Source organism: Elephantulus edwardii, unplaced genomic scaffold, assembly GCF_000299155.1.
Source record: "Elephantulus edwardii isolate Elephantulus edwardi_28Jun2011 unplaced genomic scaffold, EleEdw1.0 scaffold00325, whole genome shotgun sequence".
Lineage (NCBI taxonomy): Eukaryota > Metazoa > Chordata > Mammalia > Macroscelidea > Macroscelididae > Elephantulus > Elephantulus edwardii.
The window spans coordinates 1432318-1454173 of record NW_006400075.1 but is presented as its reverse complement, the minus strand read 5'-3'; the positions used below and the strand labels follow the sequence as shown (position 1 = coordinate 1454173).

At 52.5% G+C, this 21856-nt stretch overlaps 2 protein-coding genes across 2 annotated transcripts in view; one reads left to right on the top strand and one right to left on the bottom strand.

Moving 5' to 3' along the window:
* The window catches only part of RTDR1 (rhabdoid tumor deletion region gene 1), a 66327-nt gene that overhangs the window by 16348 nt on the left and 28123 nt on the right, over nt 1–21856 (top strand). The window lies entirely within an intron of this gene.
* GNAZ (guanine nucleotide binding protein (G protein), alpha z polypeptide) lies at nt 421–20294 on the bottom strand. The gene is made up of 2 exons (XM_006901406.1): nt 19549–20294; nt 421–767 (listed from the first exon to the last, which is right to left on the bottom strand). The coding sequence occupies exons 1-2, from the start codon at nt 20269–20271 to the stop codon at nt 423–425; spliced, it is 1068 nt and encodes a 355-aa protein (XP_006901468.1). The 5' UTR covers nt 20272–20294; the 3' UTR covers nt 421–422.

Below are 21856 nucleotides of genomic sequence, written 5' to 3'. Positions count from 1 at the left end.
GCTGCATATTTTGAAGCTGCTGCAGGAGGGACGTGTGGCGTGGCTGGCCTCACACCTGGGCACGGAGGCTGTGGGTGCAGCTGGTGCACATGTATGGCCGGCAGGCATGGCTGCAGCCCCTGCTCCAGGCTCCCTCTGGTCAGCTGCAAGGTCTCCAGTCTCGACGCCTCCTCCTGAACGCTCACCCCAGCGGTCCGACTCTGGCTCTGTGCTGGGGGGCCGGCTTGGAAGGCAGAGTGAGTGGGCAGGCGGGCTTGAGGATGGTTCCCAAGTCTTCAGCAGTGCTGAGAACGCCTCCGAGTGTGTGTGCGCGTGTGTACATGTGCATGTGTACCCACCTACCCGGCGTCCTGGCTGCAGTCAGGTCTGTGGGCAGGTGGGGCCGAGGAGGCCGTGACCGTCCAGGGCTCGCAGACTGGGCCTCAGCACAGGCCGATGTACTTGAGGTTATTCTGGATGATGACATCGGTTACTGCGTCGAACACGAACTGGATGTTGCTGGTGTCAGTGGCACAGGTGAAGTGGGAGTAGATCTCCTTGGTCTCTTTGTTGCGGTTCAGGTCTTCGAACTGCCGCTGGATGTACACGGCCGCCTCCTCGTAGGTGTTCTGGCCACGGTAGTCGGGGAAGCAGACGGTGAGTGGGATGCGCCGGATCTTCTCAGCCAGCAGGTCCTTCTTGTTGAGGAAAAGGATGAGTGAGGTATTGATGAACCAGTTGTTGTTGCAGATGGAGTCAAAGAGGCGCAGACTCTCAGCCATCCGGCTCTGTAGGGAGAAATGGGTGTTCTAGACAGGCCAGAGGGCCACACTGAGTGTGTAGAAGAAAGGGCTGTGTAAGACAGGCCAGAGGGCCATACCAAGTATGTGGGAGAAAAGGCTGTGCTAGACAGGCCGGACACAGCCTGGCCGCCTCCTGTTTAGTCAGTCCTCCTCACAGTGAGACACACTGGCAGAGGCTGCCCAGGGACCGGGGGCTGACCACATCCCTAAGGTCATCATGCTGTAGGCACTTCTCACTGTCACAGTAACTCCTGTCAGGGACGTGGGACCAACCACATCCCCAATGTCATCATGCTGTGGTCACATGTGGCTGTCAGTCACTCCCTTCATAGACTTGGCCATTACTAATCACCCCTTAGGTCATAGTGGTCACACCTGGCTGTCATGGTCCCTCACATCTAGGATGAGGCTGTAACTGCCCATACCCATGAAGTCATCATGCTGTGGTCACACCTGGTTGTTATGGCCATTCCCCTTGGGTACAGGGATCATGATATAATCACACCTAGCTTTTGTAGTCCCTCCCATCCAGGACATGGCCATCAATGATTACACCCTGGGGTTGACATGTCTCTGGTTTCCCAGCCTCAGTGACCTTGTGCACACACAAACGTCAGTCATCAACTTGTGTACCTCTGTCATTACCACCACCTCCATCTCCACCTCCACTACTACTTCCACCACTACAACCACCTCCACCATGACCTTCATCTCCACCTCTACCTCCACTTCCAGGACAATCTCTACCTCCACCATCACCACCACCTCTACCATCACCTCCACCTCTATAGCCATCTCCACCACAACCACCACCTCCATTTCTACCACCACTTCCACCTCCACCACCATCACCTCTACAACCACCTCCACCAGGTCCATGTCCACCACCACAACCACCTGTACATCTATAACTACCTCCACCACCACCTCTATCTCCATCACCACCTCCACCTCCACTTATACTACCATCTCTCCACTACCACCTCTATCTGTCTCCATTACCACCACCTCTACAACTACCTCCCCCATCACATCCATCTCCACCACTTTCCAGCTCCTCATTCACCCCCACCCCCACCCCTTCAACACCTTTCTCCATCACCACCTCTACAACCCTACCTCCAAGACCACGTCCACCTGCACCATCACCTCTATCACCTCCATCTCCATTACCACCTCCACAACCACCACCTCTACTACCTCCTCCACCTCCACCACCACTACCGCTACCTCCATCTCCATCACAAACACCACCTCCATCTTCTCCACCACCACCGCCTCCACTTTTACCATCATCTTCACCTCCACCTCCAAAAACATCTCCACCACTACATCCACCTCCAATACCACCTCCATTATCACTTCCACCACCACCACCACCTCCACTTCCACCATCAGCACCTCCACCTCTACCACCACCTCCAACACCATCCCTACCTCCACTTCTACCACCACCTCCACCACCATCCCCATCATCCCTATCCCCACCTCCACTTCCACCACCACCTCCACCACTACCACCAGCTGCACCCACCTCCACCTCCACTTCTACCACCACCTCCACCTCTTCCACCTCTACCACTACCTACCATGCATGGCTCCATCTTCTCCTCCTCCTCCTCAACTACCACCACCACCACTGGGCATGGCTCCATCTTCTCCTCCACCCCTACCAATACCAGAACCAGCACCACCACAGGGTACAACTGTTCCTTCTCCTCCAATACCACAACTACGGCACATGGACCAAGTCCACCACTTGGAGCCCAGCCTTTCTTTAATATGTTTTAGAGATCTTACAAAGATCATACCATTGTTGATGTTAGATCCTGGCTGAAAGCAGAGAATACTAGAAGAATGTCTCTTTGCACTTTACTGACTATGCAAAGACATTTGACTGTGCAGATCATAAAAAATAAAATAAAATATGGCTACCATTGAAAGATTGGGAATTCCAGAACACTTAATTGTGCTCATGTAAGACCTATGGATAGATTAAGAAGCTGTCGTGTAAACACAGCAAGGGAACACTACATGCTTTAAATCAAGGAAGCTGGGTGTCAGGGTTGTATCCTGTTGCCATTCCTATTCCATCTATAAACTAAGCAAATTATTCAAGTAGCTGGAATCTATGAAGAAGAATATGGCATCAAGAGCAGAGAAAAACTCATCAATAACCTGCATTATTCAGATGACACAACCTTGCTAGCTGAATGTGAGGAGGACTTGAAGCACTTGATGCAAAGAATATCGCCTTCCATATGGATTAAATAAAAAACCCCAAAATTCTCACCACTGGACAACATCGTGATAAATCATCATGATAAATACAGAAAAGCCTGAAACTGTCAATAACTTCATCTTACTTGGGTCCATAATCAATACACTTAGTGCCAGCAGTCTAGGAAAGTCTGCAACCAGGGACTTGTCAAAATTACTAACAAGCAATGATATTAGTCTGAGTACTAGGGTGCACCTGATTTAGGCCACAGTCTTTTTAATCACTTACTATACTGTTGGACAATGACTAAGGATGACAGCAAAAGAATTGATGCTGGAGGAGGGTGATGAATATCTTATGGACTTTCAAAAGAACAAACATGTATGTCTTGGACAAGGTGCAACCAGAGTTGGAGGCAAAGATGATAAAGCTTTGTCTCACATACTTAAGAATGTTGTTAGGAGAGGCTATTTATTTTCTTTTCTTTATTTTTTAAATTTCTTTCTAAAATTTTTTATGATTTTTTTTTATTTCAATGAACATCTACACAGAGAGGCTATTTCTTAAGAGAGGAATGTTGTACTTCAAGAAGGGGAGAGATGGAGGAGAGAGGAAGACCCTCTACTAGATGGATTGACACAATGACTGCAGCAGTGGGATCTAGTGCGTCAGAGATTATGAGGATGGTACAGGATAGGACAGGGTTCAGATCTCTTGTTCATAGGGTCACTATGGGTCATGCTCCACTCAATAACACCTAACAAGCATCAGAGTAATGATGAGTTTTTAAAGTTAATCATGCTAAAGGTGGTCTCTAAAAGTCCCAAAGAGCAATGGATTCAGTTTAAAGATTAAGGTGCACCTAATCAAGCCATAGTTTTTACAATAACCTGCTCATCTGAGAGCTGGACAATAACTAAGGATGACAGAAGAATAATTGCTGCCCTGAGATGTGGTGTTGGAGGAGAGTACGGAATATCCCATGGTCTGCCAAGAGAACAGAAAGATATATTTTGGATAAAGTTGGGAGAGGCTATTCCTTAGAAAGAAAAATTATGCTTGGAAATGTGGAGGGTGACTGATGGGAGAGGAAGACTCATTGAGATGGACTGACACAGTGACTGTAGCAATGGGCTCACGTGTGTGTCAGGTAAGAAGGATGTGCAGGGTAGTAGCACAGGGTTCAGATTGCTATGGGTCGTATGCGACTTGAAGGCACCTAACAACAATAACAACACACAAGGATAAGGCATCAATATGGATTACACTTAGACATAAAGAAAGTGAAAATCATCACAAATAGGTCAATAAACATCATGTAAGCATTGAAGAAAATGATGATGTTAGTTGACAGAAGAGACTGATTTCTTTCTACTTGCAACCATAATCAACATCCATGGAAGTAGCAGTCAAGTAATCAAACGGCATACTGAAGTGAAGAGTCTGCTTTTAAAGGCCTCTTTTTAAAAGGACTGCAAGAGTAAACATGTCACCTTGAGGACTAAGGTGTACTTGACCAAATGCTTTATATGCATGTGCAAGTTGGGCAATGAATAAAGACAGAATTGGTGTTGAAACGTTTGTGCGAGTGAAAAAATCTATGTCCTGTGGATTGTCAGAAGAACAAGCAATCAGTCTTCCAAGGACCACAACTGGATCACCCCTCAGCAGCAGGGTGGTGAGACTGAGACTCGGTTCCTGGGAATGTGGGAAGAATGACAAAAACAAGAGAGGCCCTCCAAAGATGGGCTAACAAGATGGGCAGCACGCTTGGAGACCCATCCTGTGACGAGGGAGCAGTCGGGGAGCAGCGTCTGCTATGCTGAGGCTGCTATTGGTTAGTAGGGGCCCAGGGCACCCCACAGCCACACTGCTTTTCTCTGGTTCCCAATCCCACTGTCCCCACCATAGCAACAATTCCAACTGTAATGGGATGGAATGAAGCACAGTCCCTGGGGTGGCAGAGGTGACATGGCTGTGTTGGGGGGGTACCTGTATCTGGGGGTAACAAGCCTGTGTTGGGGTGATATATTCATGGCAGGGGTAACATGCCTGTATTGCGGTGATGTGCCTGTGTCTGGGGTTACATTCCTGTGTTGGAGTATTACGTGTCTGTGTTATGGGAACACCTGCTGGGTGGTATGCCCATGTTGGGGGTGATGGGCCTATGTTGGGGTGATGTACCTGTATTGGGGGTAATGTGCCTCTATCAGAGTGACATGCCTCTATTAGGGGCGATGTACCTATGTCTGGGGTTACGTGCCTGTGTTGGTGGGTTATGTGCGTGTATTAGGGGAACTCATGTTGGAGTGACGTGCTTGTGTTGGGGTTCAATGTGCCTGTGTTGAGTGGTCACATGCCTGTGTTATAGGAACCCGTGCTGGGGTGATGTGCCTCTGTTATGGAAACCCGTGTTGGGGGGTAATGTGCCTGTGCTGGAGTGATGTACCTGTGTGACACTGGGTCTACGTGGCCTGTAATGGGGTCTAAGCATGGTCCCTAGGGGTGGCAAGGTGATGTGTCTATATGACACTCTGTCTACAGGGTGCTAGCAGTTGGCATCTCAGTGCCACACTGGGGTGACACTAGGGTGACAGAAGTGGCTCTGCAGGTCAGGGTGCAGGCACCGCATCAGCATGGGGAGGGACAGGGCTGCAGGGTAGGCCCATGTGCTGCATCCATCCCGAGCCCCATACTTGGGAGCAGTTCTGTGCTCAGGGGCAGGGTAGGGGACTGGAACTCTGTGCTCAGAGTTGAGGGGTTGGAACTCTGTGTTCAGGGATGGGCGTGTGGAACCTGAGTGATGATCTGCCTGCCTGTGCATCCAAAGAGCAGTCTGAACATTTCATTATTTGGGCAGGTCAGTGATTTCCCAGAGACCAATATGCAGAGGGTATGCAGGGCCTGGGGAGGGGCAGGGTCCTGAGGGTCTGTGACTGCTATGGCATGGGGACAGAGCTGTGCTCATCCATCAGTCACTTGGAGGAACAGCTCCTGGTCTCCAGAGGTGTCTAGGGGAGGTGGCTGTGAGGGCAGTGGAGCCTTCAGAGGATAGCTGCACTGTGGAGAGCAGGCCTGTCCAGGGAAAAGCTGCCCCAGACCAGAACAGGGGTGGTAACAGGACAGGCCCCCTTCCTGTGCTCCATAGAAGCTAAGGGCTTCCTCAAGGGAGGGAGTGCTTCTTGGGGTGGGGGCCCTGGCTGATGGCTCCTAAGGTGAAGACCCAGAAAGTGTGGAAGAGGGACAGTGCCCCGAGCCTGGAAGAGGTGGTACCAACAGGCTAGGCCTCTCCAGACCATCTCTAAGGGGTACTAGCTCAAGGCCTTGCCCAGCTTCCCCAGGGGACAGCTGCTACTGAGCACATGGGGGGCTGCTTGGGGTCCCAGGGGCCAGTGCAGATGCACAAGTCTCCTTTGCATAAGGGGCTGATGGATCCTGCTGTCTGTAGGGTCCATCCTGGAAGGTCTCCACAGCAGACACAGGCCAAGGTCCCAGCCCTTTGCCTCTCCACCCACCATTCTACCAAGGTGCCTCTATGTTGTACACCCCATGCTACTGTGACCCTGTCCCCTGCTCCTACTTCATGATCTGGTCCTAGTATTCTGACTTGTTCCTGTTATGCTCAGAACCACACTGAGGGTGCTCCCAGATCTGCTTCCTACCCTTGTTGTTGTCCCTGGACGGGCATTGGTTACTCATAGCCCTATCCTCCAGTCCTTCCTGCGGTCCCTGGGGGGACACTTGGTCCCTGTAGATCCTGTCATCCCCAGAGCACTTTTCTGGCTCGCAGATAGGGAACCAGGTCATTTTCACACCAACTGTCCAGTAAGGTAGAGGTCCAGTAGCATTCCAGGCAAGTTAGGGGAGGGGGACAAACGAGGAATAACTGTCTGTGGAGTGTGGACACAGGAGCCACATCTTCAAGAGGAGGCAGTGAGTGACCGCATGGATCATCAGGACACGCCTGGGCCAGTGGAGGGCCAGGTCACTCTAGGGTCTGATCTGTTGACTTATTTCTCTCACTGGGACCAGATTCACAAGTGGCCAAATGAGTGAGCCCAGTGCACAGCCCATGATCACCATCCTCCCAGCACGTCCTCCCAGGGCTTGATGGCCACATCCTCCCAGCTTCTACAGCCCATATTTTAGCATGCCTTGTCCGTGGTCAGTATCCTCCCAGGGCTCCCGGCCATGTCCTGCCTGGTGTCTGCAGCCAACACTTACGTCCTCCCCTTGTACAGTGTCCTGCCAGCGCATCCTTCCCGGTGTCTGCAGTCCACACCGATACATCCTCTCTCCACCCAGCCGCGTTGCTCCCTCCCCTCATTCGACCACTGCCTGCTGTCCTTTACGCTCAAATGGGCTTGTTGTGGTGTTTCTGTGGCTGGTCAGCTCCAGGCTAACCCTGACCAACCGAGAGGGATTAGTCACCACCTTAACCCCTTCCTCCCACCCTCTGCTGGGCCCTGCGCTCTCCTATTCTGTGTGGTAGTTCTGTCTGTCTGTCTGTCTGAATGCCAGGGAGGTGGGGCCTTGCTAAACTCTCACCAGCCTGGCTCCTGTCCATAGGAAGGTGTCCACACTGCTGGGTCATCCAGTTCCATTCCACGAGAACTAGTGTCACTACTTGTCCTTATGTGTCAGCACAGTGATCAGCCTGGGTCACCATGAGGGGTTCGCTCTGCTCTGTGATTGATGCACACTGATCTCTGTCCTTCCAGAGGCCCCCTGGCAAAGAGTCTTGCCCCTTGGTCCCGCCTAGTGAGTGGATATTAGCAAGTACCCCAGAAAGATTAGCAATGTGCTGTGGATCAGCTGGCTTTGCAGACACCTCGCCCTGCTCCGCATACCATCCAGCATGCCCTGTCACCTCCTAGTGCTGTCCATGGGCTCCATCACTAACTGTCCATGCTTCCACTATCTGACCTTTGTACCATATGACATGCCCCAACACCTCCCAGACCTGCCTGTGAAATCTTTAAGGTACACTGGGCTGGGGCCTTGTCCTTATAACTGAGCCACTGACAGACAAGACAGGGACTGTCCCTGTGCCCAGCGACAACTGCAGGGAGAGGCTGTTTATTAAGACATAGGCTGCTGCCAGTGCAGCTCCCTGTCTCAGCACTGGACACTTCCTGCCCCAAGCTGAGATGCCTGGCTAAGGCACCCTGCCCCAGTCCCTTCTGCTGATCCTCGGGACTCCATGGGCAGAGAGAGGCTGAGGGGACTCAAACAGCAAGGGGGTGCTGCCTGAATTTTGGAAAGGAGTAGTTGGAGTCCCTCTTAGGGTTAGTAAACACCTGGAGGCCATTAAGGATGAACTTTGCCTCCTGGCATCTGGGTTGTCCTCTTGCCCTGTGATTGCCTGTCCTCGGCACCCTAGCCTCCGTGTCCCCCACAATGTCGGCCAGGCCAGAAGTACATGGTGTGTCCTCACACAGTCTCTCAGAGGTGGCTGTTCCCCATTGTGCCCTGAGTACTGCCAACTCGAGGGGCTCAACATCCCACAGTGTTGTTGGGTAATGTTCCCTCAGCACTCAGGGCTTCTCAGAGGCAGAGAGCCAGTCTTGCTTCTCGGCTACTTTGTCTGGAGCTCTGCTGAGACTAGGGCAGAGCTCCTGGCCAGTGAGGGGCCTTCACTTACTGATGGAACAAAACGCAATATGAGAAACAACCGCAAACATCCGATTCTAACTGTAACATGTAAAGTATGAAGCACGCGTATAGGAAAACTGGAAGTTGTGAAAAATGTGATGAGATGCAAAAAAGTCAATATCCTAGGCACAGTGAGCTGAGATGGACTGGAACTGGCTGTTCTGAATCAGAGAATCATATGAGCTGTGCTGTGAATGACAGTTGAAGGGGAATGGTGTTGCTTTCATCATGAAAAAGAAAAAAAGAGAAAGAACATTTCAAGATCTACCCTGAAGTAGATAGGGTAATATCCACGCACATGAACACCTGTTAATATGACTATTACTGAAGTTGATGCACCAACAACTAAAGCCAAAGACAAAGAAATGGAGCACTCCTCCCACCTTCTGCAGCCTGAAGTTGTTTGAACATGCAATCAAGATTTCTTCATAATAATTAGTGGCTTTTATATATAGAAGGTGGAAACGGGACTGGCAGTTAGAAATAAGGCCTTGGTGACAGAAACAGGGCTAGAGATCACATGATAGAATTTTGTACTGTCAGTTATCAATTGCAATTATCTATTTTAAAAAACAAAAGCAATGACTACACACATGAAATTCAGTTGACAGAATACACTGGAATCAGATCAACGACATCTGTGGAAAAAATGGTGGAGCAGCTTAGTATCAGCAGTCAGAACAGGGCTGATACAGAAGTTCAATCTGAAGCTTAAGAAAATGGAATAAGTCCACAAGAGCCAAAGTATGACCTTAATGATTATTGTTATGTGAAATTCAGTTGCAAGTGACCCATAGCTGACCCTCAAGTGAGTTTTTAGAGGCTGTAAATCACACAGAGAACTGCTCGTCTCTCCAGGGGAGCAGTTAGATTTTAACCACGTCTTCCAGTTGGCAGTGCAACCCCCCACCACTAGGCCACCTGAGCTCCCTAACCTTGAGTTCAGCACATCAGAATTTAAAAGGTGCCACAGGAATAGATTTGATGCATTAAAGACTAATGGCCAAAGACAAGACGAGTTATGGGAAGAAATCATGCATGAAGAAAGGAAAAGGTTACTAAAAAATCAGGAAAAGAAGAAAAGACCAAAACAGATGTCAGAAGACTCTGGAACTTGTTCTTCAGTATAGAAAAACTAAAGCAAGAGAAATGATGAAATAAGAGAATGGAATAGAAGGGCAGCTTAGATGACAAAGCAAAATATTTTAACAAAATGTGCCAAGACTTAGGAGTTAGAAAACCTGTGGGAATAACTACTTGAGTTTCTCGAGTTCTTACGTCCACTCCTTATCTCAAGACTACACACTCTGTTCTAGAACACTGGCTATCTGTCTGAAGCCGACTGGACTGATACATCAGGGACGTGGCCTTGGGATCCTAGCCAGATCCATAGGCATCTGTAGCTAAAACACGTAGGCTATTTGACCCCAAGCCATCTATGTTTGGACACAGTTCCTAAGGGGCTTCTACAGAGACAGGGTGCTGCCGCCTCATCATGCCACCTCATCTTGCTGTTTCATGCCTCTGTCTCATCTTGAGATCTAGATGGTGACTGTCCCTCCCCATGGAACTCCAACCCTAGAATCCTGCGTTTTCCCATAAAGTTCCCTCCCTGCTGGTGTTTTTATGAGTAGTAATGTACTCTTTTATACTGTGGCTACAAATAAACTATCTTATTTTCTCATTTGTGTGTGTGTGTGTGTGTGTGTGTGTGTGTGTGTTGAGATCTGACACTGCTAAATTAAATGGCTACCTATATGTAAGCAGCCCCTTAATGCCACAAAACCAGAATGAGTTTTCCAAGCTGAAAGAACTGAAGAATAAATTCAAGGTTTGAGCTGCAACACTGAAGGATTCTATGGGCAAAATAGTACATGATTCAGGAAGCAGCAAAATAAGATTGAAGGAATATATAAAATCACTGGACCAAACAGAACTGGCTGGCACTCAACCCTTTCAGAAAGCAGCATATGATCAAGAACTAATAGTAATGAAGGAAGAAGTTCGAGCTGCACTGAAGGCACTGGCAAGAAAATAAGGCCCAAGAAATGGATGGAGTAACAACTGACTTGTTTCAACAAACAGATGCAGCCTTGGTTTTGCTCACTAACATAGTCACATAGTCCAAGAAAATTGGAAGACAGCTATCTGCCCAATTGGCTGGAAGAGATCCCTATTTTTCCCATTCTAAAAAAAGTGACCCAACAGAATGTGGAAATTATAAAACAATATGTTTAGTAACACATACAAGTAAAATCTTGCTGAAGAATATAAAAAAAATAGAAATAGGGACCTTTCAGAAATTCAGGCTGGATTCTAAGAGGCTGTGGCACCAGGGATGTATCATTACTGATGTTAGATGATCTTGGCTGAGAACAGAGATTACTAGAAAGATGTCTAGTTGTGTTTTATTGACAATGCAAAGGCATTTAACTGTGTAGATCATAACAAATTTTGGCTAACATTGAGAATGGTAATCCCGGAATACTTATGTTCAGTGTGAACCCTATAAGTAGGCCAAGATGCTGTTGTCTGAACAAAGCATGGTTCAAGTCTAGGTTTCACTTTCCCTCAGTGTAGGGGGTCCTCTTCAGTTACTGTGTTGGCTAATCTTGGGGTTCCCCACATGGGAAGAACTCACCAGGCTGAAAGCTCCTCCCCCATAAATACCTTCAGAGGCCCTCAGTAAGAAGAAGTGTCTGATCATCACAGAAGCATCTCAGGTAGGAACCTCTGTGCTCTGTGGGTCCCCTCAACCCTTCATGGTCTTCAGTGTGTCCTCTCGGCTGTCTGGATCAGTTGTGGGCCAGCCCAGTGGGCGTCCCTATTCCCTTCACTCCAGGTTGGCCTACAGGGCTCTCACTCTACCTGGAGTCTTCATGTGATATTGCAAAATTCTTGGGTTACACAGATTCTCTAAAACATTACTAATCTGTGTCTTATCGCCAGCCTGTGCTGATGTGTGCATAGCAGAGCTAAGGAGCTCAAGAAAGGAGTGAATCCACATGGCCTGCAGAGTTGAGGGCTGCCCTTCTCGCAGTCACGGAGACTGGGTGGTGTGTCACTGTTACCCAGAATTACACGTGCAGGGGAACCACACGATAGTCACAGATTTGGCTACTGCCCCAGCACCGCCACAGCAAGGTGTGTGACCCACACCTCTGAGCACCCATGTGTGTCTGTATGGGCATCTTACCTCATCCCAAGCAGCAGCTGGTCCTGCTGTTGTCAGTGGCCTTGTATCCATGTGATTCTCACATCTTGCTGCTCATGCCCCAGTTGGTTTCTGTGGTCACCCAGTCCCCACTGCAAATGTTTCAGACACAATGCTCCATGGCCTTCAGACCACATGGCCCCTATGTCCCCCACAGCCCATGCTCACAGATGATATGGCCCCTGTGTCCCACATAGCCCCTACGGCCCCCAGACCACATGGTCTTTGGGTCCCCCATGACCCCATGTCCACAGATGACTTGGATTCTGTGTTCCCTCTGGCTCACAGACTATATGACCTCTCTGTCCCCCATGGCTCCTAGACCACATGGCCCCATGTTCCCCATGGCCTAAAGACCACATGTCTCCATGTCTTCCATGGTCACAAATCACATGTACCCATGGCCCTCACAACACTCACAGTTAGTTCATGGACTGTCACAATCCCACATCCTCTGAGTCCCCTTCACCACATGTATCCATAGCACACACAGCACCCCCACAGCCATATGGCCCTGGGGCTAACATGACCACACAGCTCACATGAATTCCTGACCCACAAGCTTCAAAGTTCCTACAGCCCCAACAACGCCCACTGTCCACAAAAGACTCACAGCCCATATAGTCCACACAGAGCATCCACAGCTCCCATAATTCCCAGAGCCCCCATGGCCCATATAGCATCTACACAACACTTGCAGCCCATACAACCCACACAGCACCGCACAGTACCTACAGCCTCCATAGCTCACATAGCCCCCACAGCACCTACAGCCCACACAACACCCACTGTCCACACAAAACCCACAACCTATATAGTCCACACAGGGCCCCACATCCCTCACACTCCCCACATCCCTCACAACACCCACAGTCCACACAGCTCCTATAGCCCTCACAGTCTCCAAACCCTCAAGGCCCACAAAGCCTCCATAGTTCTCACAGCACTCACAGCCCCCATAGCCCTCACAGACCACACAGCCCACAGAGCACAGACAACTCCCACAGCCCTCAGTCTCTATAACTCTCAGAGCCCACATATCCCTCAACATTCCACACAACCCCCAGAGAACACATAACTCCCACAGCCCTCACAGCTCCAACAGCCCTCACAGCCCACACAGCTCTCAGCCTTCACAGCCTAGAGCGTCCACACAGCCCCACCATTCTCACATCCCCATAGCCCTCACAGCTCACACAGTCCTCACAGCCCCTACAGCTCTCAGTTCTTACAGCCCTCATATAGCCTTCACAGCCCTCACAGCTCTCATATAGCCTCCACAGTCCTCAAAGCCCACATAGTTCTCATAAGCCATAGCTTTCACAGCCCCCACAACCTTCACAGCACACACAGCCCCCAAGGCCCTCACACCTTCCACAGCTCTCACAGCCCACACAGCCCTCATGACCCAGAGTCCCCAGAACCCATACAGTCTCCACAGCTCACATAGTTCTCAGCCCACATAGCCCTCATGACCCACAGAGTCCCCAGAACCCATACAGTCTCCACAGCTCACATAGTTCTCAGCCCACATAGCCCTCATGACCCACAGAGTCCTCAGAGCCCATATAGTCCCCACAGCTCTCATAGTTCTCACAGCACACAGAGCCCTCACAGCCCCCAAAGCCCAGAGAATCCACACAGCTCCCACAGCCCTCACCACTACCCCAGTTCCCACATCCTTCACATCCAATAGTCCTCACGAACTCCACAGTCACAGCCCTCACAATTCTCAGAGCCCACACAGCTCCTACAACCCTCACAGTTCTCATGGCCCATAAAGTCCACACAACACACATAAACCCCAGTCCCCAACCCTCATAATCCACACAGCCCTCCAATCCCACACAGCAGTCTCAGCCCCCACAGCCCTCACATTCCCCAGAGTTCTCAGCCCACACAGTCCTCACAGCTCACACAGCCCTCATATAGCCTTCACAGTCCCCACAGTCCCCACGACCTACACAACTCCCAGAGCTCCCAGTTTTCACAGCTCTCACATTTTTCACAGTCCTCATAGCCTCCACAACCCTCAAAGACTTCTCAGCCCATAGAGTCCCCACAGTCCCCATAGCACTCACACAGTCTACACAGACCCCACCACCCTCAGTCCTCACAATCTCCAGTCTTTGCAGCCCTCACAATTCTCCGAGCCCACACAGTTCCTACAACCCTCACAGTTCTCATGGCCCATAAAGTCCTCACAGCTCACACAGTCCTCTCAATCCCCAAACCCTCACAACCCATACAGTCATCACAGTCCTCACAGCCCAGTCACCACAGACCTCACTGCCCACACAGCTCCCACAGCCCACAACCACCAGTTCTCATATCTCTCATAGTTCTCACAGCCCACAGTCCTTACAACCCAGAGAGTCCACACAGCACCTATAGCCCTCTTAGCCCACAGAGCCCTCATAGCCTATACAGTCCACACAGCCTCCACAGCCCTCAGTCGCTACAGTCCCCACATCTCTCACATTCCAACAGTCCATACAGCCTTCACAGATCCTTCAGCCCTCACAATTCTCATGGGCCATAAAGTCCATATAGTCCTCACAGTCTCCAAACTCTTACAGCCCACATAGCGCTCAAAGTCTCATACCCCTCACAATCCACAGCTTTCACATCCCCCCACAGTTCTCACAACCCTCACAGCCCACACAGCCCAGAAAGTTCACATAGACTCCACAGCCTGTACAGTCCTCATAGTGTCCATAGTCCAAACAGTCCTTACAGCTCACAAGCCCCCACACCCCTCACACAGTCCATACAGTCCCCACAGCTCGTTCAGTCCACACATCCCCCACAGTCCTCACAGAGTCTACCCAGTCCATATAGTCTACACAGACCCCAGAGCTCACAGTCCAGCCATCACACAGTCCACACAGCCCCCCAGCCTCACAATCCCCATAGCCTACACTGCCCTCAGTCTCATAGCCCTCAGTCATCCTTCACAGCACAGCCCCAGAGTTCTCACAGCCCACAAAGTCGACATAGCCAATACAATCTCCATAGCCCTCATAGTCCACACAGTCCCTACAGTCCTCACAGATCTCACACAGTCCACACAATCCACATGGCCCATACAGCTTTCAGAGCCTTCACAGCCCTCACGTAGTCACACAGTCCTTACAACCCACCCAGTCTCACAGTCCCAGTCTCACAGCTTCATGGTCAGGACAATCCTGCAGGGTACAAAAAAATTTTTCAGGCTCTGTTACTAACAAAGCTTCCCCCAACTTTCTTGTCCTACCAGTTGGAGCAGGGGAGGGCTTGTGGCTCCTTTGGGCCAGGACCAGTGACTTCACAGTCTGCATCTGGTCCTTCCTGTCATCCAGGAAGAAGCATAGCACCTGCCCGTGGATCCGGCCACACACACCAGGCATTATAAAGTTTTGTATTTTGTTTTTTTATTTCCCCCCCCTGTGAATAGAATGAGGGCTGCTCCCTCAGATAGGGAGGAAAAGGCCCACTCCAGTAGTGAGGGTAGAACTGGGCTACATCCTCTGTGCAGGCGGCCGAGGCTGAGAGAGCGTGGCACCCTCCTGGCCAGTCATCTCCCAGGGGACAGGCAGGGACTGGAGTATAGCTGCAGCTAGCACTCAGGACTCACTGTGGCTTGCTTACAAACACTCAGTCACCAGCTAGTAGGGGCTAAGGGCTTGTCCAATGTCTGTCCATCCTTATGGTCACTCCCACTGAGGATAACTCTTCCTGACAAGATGCCACAAAACTCATCAAATTTCTAAAACAGAAACCAGATGGACATAAATGCATACAACATCAGTGCTGCTGATGTCTGTCCTGGTGAGAATAAGCATCCACTGAGAAAGGAGGACAGAAGAAGTGGCATGTTGGGGCAAAGAACAAGTGCTCCTTGGAAGCAAGTGTGGCAAGAACACAATTCTCTCCTTTCAGATGCATCACCAGCAAGCTCAGTCATTTGGTAAGTTCAACAGAGAGAAGAGTTTCGCTGAGAATAACTGACACAAAGGCAGACAACCACCCCAAGAACGGGGCAGGATGGGCAGTGTTAGGCTCAAATGGATGTGACATGCCCACACTACAGCACATTCCCCAGCACCTAACAGCATAATGTGATGGGGCAGCCCAAGGCCAGGAGCTGCTGCCTGGGGATGGGTGACAAACAGCCTTGGCCTCAGAAGGTCAGAGAAAGCTGTTCCTGACAGTGACCTGTGTGGGCTTCATGTCCTCCAGGAGTGGAGAGACAGAAGTCTGGTATAGGGAACCATAACCCTGTTAGACTCAGTGCCCCACACACTCCCTGGGAGGCTAGTATCCTGCACCTTCAAGTCAGGAATCTAGAACTGGGCTCTCATTGTGCCCCTTCCACAAACATCTACTGAACCCCCATACAGCCTGGGTAAGCAAGGATGAGCAGAGATAACCACAGGGATGGGCAAAAGTGAGCACTGGGTGGGCAAAGGTGAACACAGGGCTGGGCAGAGGTGACCACAGGCTTGGGCAAAGGTGACCGCAAGCTTGGGCAGAGGTGATTGCTGGGCTGGGCAGAGGTGACTGCTGGGCTGAGTAGTGATGACCACAGGATTGGGCAGAGGTGAGTGCAGGGCTGGCCAGGGGTGAGTGCAGGGCTCAGGAAATGTGAAGGCAGGGCTGGACAGAGGTGACCACAGGACCAGGAAGAGATGACCAAAGAGGTGGGCTGCGGAGCAATGGCTGCCTGAGACCCTGCTGAAGGGCACATCCCTGGGGTGAATCTCCACGTATTTTGACCATGGGTTGGTGGGGCGGGAGCAGGACGCTGAATGACCAAGAGGCACCCATGTGTGGCCACATTGGCCCTGTACACCTTGGAGGATGGCTGCGCAGAACTTGTGATGATGAAGCTATGACTGCCACATGAAGCCTTAACTGCAGTATTTGGCAGTTCCTTCTCTGCCTACCAGCACAGGGCTCTGGTCAGCCCTGTCTAGGCCCACAGGCAGCACAGGTAGGCAGTGTGGCTCTGCCATAATATGAGGACATCCCTGCTGTAACCCCATCGTTACAGGGGGTCAGCCTGGATGTCACATGGGGACAGCCCCATTGTAAGAGAGGGACAGCCCGGTCATCAGACGGGGACAGCCCTGCTATCATGTGGGGACAGCTTGGCCATAACACAGAGACAGATCAGCCATCACATGGGGATAGCCTGGTTGTCATGTGGGGACAGCCTGGCAAAAATATGGAAACAGCTCAGCCATCACATAAGGGCAGCATTGTGGCTGGTCATGTGACTCCTCAGCCCAGAGAGCACTGTGGTACATGGCCGTGGGCATATGGATTCCTGCTGAGACATCAAGGCAGCAGACCTGCTCTGACCAATGTCTCTCCTCTTGGTCCTGGAACCTGCCTGGGTCTTGATACTTTCCTCAGCTGGGCAGATGACGGAATGGTGCAGCGGGGTGGGGAAAGACAATGTGGGGCGGGGGGAGAAAAGAGTAGGGTAGGGGAGGACTATGGGATGAAAGAGTAGTACAGTGGGGGAGGGCAGTATAGAGCAAGGGGAGAACAGTGTGGGGTGGGGGAGGACAGTGCAGAGTGGGAGTGTATAGTTGGGGAGGACAGTATAGGATGGAGGGAGGACAGTGTGTGTGGGAAGACTGTGCGGCAGCGGGGAGACCGTGTGTAGGGAAAGACAGTGTAGGATAGGGGGAGATATTGTGGGGCAGCGGGAAAGACTGTGAGGCAGGGGAGAACAGTGTGGAAAGTATCGGGGAACAAAATGGAGGGGACACTGTGGGCTGTCAGGGGGAGACAGTGCTGGTTATGTGTGGGGTGTGGGGGAAGACAGTGTGAGACAATGTGGGGTATGGGAGTGGAAAGTGTGGGGTATGGGGGAGGACAGTGTGGGGCAAGGGTGAGACAGTACTGGATGCAGGTGGAGACAGTGTGGGGTGGACAGTGTGGGGTGTGGGGAAGGACAGGGTGGGATGGGGGAGGCTGTGGGGGGTGTGTGTGAGACAGTGTGAGGTGCTAGGAAGGACAGTGTGGGGTGGGGAAAGACTGGGGTGCTTGGTGAGACAGTGTGGGATGTTGGGGAGGACAATGTGGGGTGCAGAGAGGGAACAGTGTGGGACTGTAGCAGAGACAGTCTAGGGTGTGTGTGGGGAAATAGTGTGGGGCATGGGGGAGGACTGTGACACAGCAGGGGAGATTGGGGGGTACAGGAGAGGACAGTATGGGGTGAAGGAGTAGACAGTTTGGGCTGGGAGAGGAGGATCGTGGAAGGTGTAGGGGGATGTCTAAGTTATTAGGGAGAACCATGTGGTGTAGGGGTGACAGTGTGGGGTACAGGGAGGACAGTATAGGGTAGAGGAGTAGATAGTGGGCTGGGGGAAGAGGATCGTGGAAGGTGTAGGGGGAAGTGTGAGGTGTTAGGGAGAACCATATGGTGCAGGGTTGACAGTGTGGGGTATGGGGAGGATAGTGTGGGGAGAACAGTGTGGCATGCAGGGGAGGAGAGTGTGTATGGGGTAAAATGTGGGGTGCCGAGGACTGTGAGGCAATGGAGGAGGCAGTGTGGGGTCGGGGGAGGACAGTGTGGGGTAAGGGGAGGACTATGGGACAGGGATGACCAGCAGGAGCTTGGACTATCCTGTCCCACCTAGTGGAGCCCCCCCCTTCAGGGTTTCCACCCCAGGCTCCTCAGCCAGCATGGTGCCCACTGGGCACAGCAGCCTGTCCTCAGCCTTGCCTATGCTCACACCCGCAGCAGCAGCTGGAGGAGCTGTCTGGTGGCCTCAGGAATCACAGGCTGATCTCACTGTAAAGAGTGAAAGGTCACCATCTGGAATCTAGTGACTATGCAGCCTTACTGGCGTGTTCCAGAAGAGTCATTTCCTTTTCTGGTGAACGGCCATCTCCTCCTAGCCACAGAGTTAGGGTGGAGGGCACAAGCCTGGCTGCCAGATCTGCCTGTGAGCCCGCCTGGCCCCTGAGCATTGAGCATCCAGGAGGGGGTGGAGGTGAGTGGCCCTGCTACAAGAAGGCCCTGGCAGCCCTGGGTATGGGTCCTGGTCTCTGCTGCTTCAGCACCAGTCTCCAGTGCTAGCCTCTGCTCCTACCGCCCTGGACTGAGGGCCAGTTGGGTCTCTGAGGACTTGGAGAGTCACCAATTGGACCGGTCACTGCTGGACCTGGGCTCACCTATCACCCATGATGGAATCACCAAACCCACCCACTGGCTTCTGTCCTCATGGCATCAGCTCTTCTTCCTCCTCAGTGGACACCATTCCTGGCTGCTGTAGCCCAGGGACCCTACCTCTGGACTCCACATCAGAAGAGGCTCACCCTCAGTGATTGGCCCTTCCTGTGTTTCCAGTTCACTGGCCTGCTCTCCTTGGACCAGGGAGCTGGCTGCACACAGGCTTGAGGTGTCCTGTAAAAGGTTGGCAGTCTATACCTCCATCTGCTGCCCACTCAACCAAGGCTGAGACCACAGCATGCATCTACCCTGTGTGGAGTCTGGGGCACAGTAATCACCAGGAGCTGGCCCATTCCCTCTTAAGGGGGACACTGCCTACATCTGTCCATGTGGGGCTGCATCCACACAGGAGACCCACCCTGCTACCCGGAACCACAGTCCACCTGCAACTCTGTGCTCTCTCCACCACCACTGAGTCAGCATGGGGGTGCAGCGGGGTACCTACCGTCTGGTTGTCCTCGTAGAGCTTCAGGTCATAGCCACTGAGCTCCACGCAGAAGATGATGGCAGTCACGCCCTCGAAGCAGTGGATCCACTTCTTACGCTCTGAGCGCTGGCCGCCCACGTCCACCATCTTGAAGGTCAGCTCCTTGAAGGTGAACTTGTTCTCCACAATGCCTGTGGTCATGTCGCGTGAGCGCAGGATGTCCTCCACCGTGGGGATGTAGTCGGGCGCGGCGATGCGCTCCAGGTCGTTCAGGTAGTAGGCCGCATTGTCCTCCAGGTGGTACTCGCTGGAGCGGCCGAAGCAGGCCTGCGCACCGGGGTCGGCCCACAGCCGCCGCATGACGCCCAGCAGTTCGGGTGTGATCTCGCCTTTGCTCTCAGCTGGTCCCGTGAGCGCAAAGAGCTGCACAGCATCGTAGGCGCGGTCTGGGTTGTGGAAGTCAATGCGCAGGGCAGCCAGAGCACGGGTGATGCGGGTGAGGGAGTCGATGGCGTTGTAAATGATGAGGGGCCGGTACTCCCTGCAGGCCTCCAGGTTGAAGCCCCCACTGTGGATGATCTTCATCTGCTTAACGATCGTGCTCTTGCCAGAGTTGCTGGTGCCCAGGAGCAGCAGCTTGATCTCGCGTCGTTGCCGCTGGCTCTCGGAGCGCAGGTGGCGATCAATGCGCCGGGAACGCCGCGCTGCCTCCTTCTCCTCGGAGCTCTGCCGGCATCCCATGGTCCGAGGTGGCCGGCCACCGTGCTCAGCTGAGCCCTGTCCTCACGCCGCTCTGCCTGTTGGTGCTGCGACACGATGCTGAGTGGCCACCCTGTGCTCAGTACCTGCTGGGGGGCACAGGCCGGCCACCACACTGTAGCCTCTGGTGCTGTGAGGGGGCCCCAGCGGGTATGGCCATCCCAGACACAGCCCGCTGCCCTCCAACCGAGCAGCTCTGGCTCAGCAGTGGGAGACTGTGGGGCTCCAGGTCAGTGGGATAGCCTCCAGGTCGGGGTGTCTGTTGTGTGGCTCTAGTCAGTGGCGGGAGGCTGTTTGCCGTCCACTTAGGTGTGCTGGGGCCTCCAGGGTTGAGAGGTCTCTGCTGTTCAGCTCCACGTCAGCAGCAGGGCTCTAGGGTCGGTGTGTCTCTGCCGTGTGGCTCCAGGTCAGCGGCTGGGCCTTCAGGGTTGGGGTGTCTCTGCTGTGTGGTCTGGTTAGTGGCAGAAGGCCATCTACTGTCCACTTAGGTGTGCTGGGACCCCTGGAGTTGAGGTGTCTGCCGTTTGGCTCCAGGTCAGTGATGGGGTTTCCAGGGTCTGGGTGCCTCTGCTGTGTGGTCTGATCAGTGGTGGGAGGCTGTCCACTGTCCACTTACGTGCATTGGAGCCTCCAGAATTGAGATGTCTCTGCTGTTCGGCTCCGGGTCAGTGATGGGCTCCAGGGTCAGGGTGTCTCTACTATTGCTGTGGGGACACTGCTCATCAGAGTTGAAGGGTTGGCCACCGTGGGCTGCTCCGTCGAGAGGCTGTACATCTGGCCACCACCTACCAGGAGCAGATACAGATATGAAAAAGGGTAACAACAGGGTAGGGCTGGGGCAGCTGCTTTCTGGGACAAGCATTGTGGCCAATTCTGCTGCCTCCCAGCCCTTGCTGAGCTGACCTGAAGCCAGATTTGCAGGTAGCAGTGGGCCCAAGGCCCAAACAGCTCCACTCTCACTGAGAACAGGAGTCCAAGAAGCCCACGGGAGTCCTGCTGAGCTGGACACACAGAGGGGTGGGAGACCACTGCAGCACCCGCACTGATGGCTGCACCGTTACCATGCCTTAGTTTCCAGGGTTGTGTGCCTAATGTAGCATTCTGGGGATTCCTGTGTGCTTCTCTATCTAAGGGACACTTCTGTGAGCATCATTCTAGGGGAGCTCAGTCACAGTGGACGACTGGAAAGCACCATTCTAGGTGTGGTCTGGCCATGGTGGATGCCTGGAGAGTACCACTCTAGGCAGGGCCTGGGTGTGGCCTGGCCATGATGGATGACCGGGGAGCACCATTCTAGGCAGAGCCTGGCCTTGGTGGACCAATGGCCCATCCACTCCATTTCTAGTGGGTCTGGCTCACTGAGGCCCTCTGGACCTTGCCTTCCTGCCTGGGAGAGATCAGAGCTGGGTGGAGACATGGGAATATGAGACACTGTGGGTGACCAGGGATCAGGGTGGTGGGTGGAGGTGGTCTGGTCAGCAGGTGGTCAGGTGGGATGGAGCCCTGAGTGCTCCAGGAGTAGTAGCGAATTAGTCTGCAGTGCTCATCAGCTTCTCAGTCTGGTCAG

What these genes read in the sequence shown, in the direction of transcription:
- GNAZ (XM_006901406.1), bottom strand. Translation starts at nt 20,271, where the DNA reads ATGGGATGCCGGCAGAGCTCCGAGGAGAAGGAGGCAGCGCGGCGTTCC. An exon ending in TCTACGAGGACAACCAGACG is followed by an intron (nt 768 to 19,548) that starts GTAGGTACCCCG and finishes TTCTCCCTACAG; the next exon opens with AGCCGGATGGCTGAGAGTCT.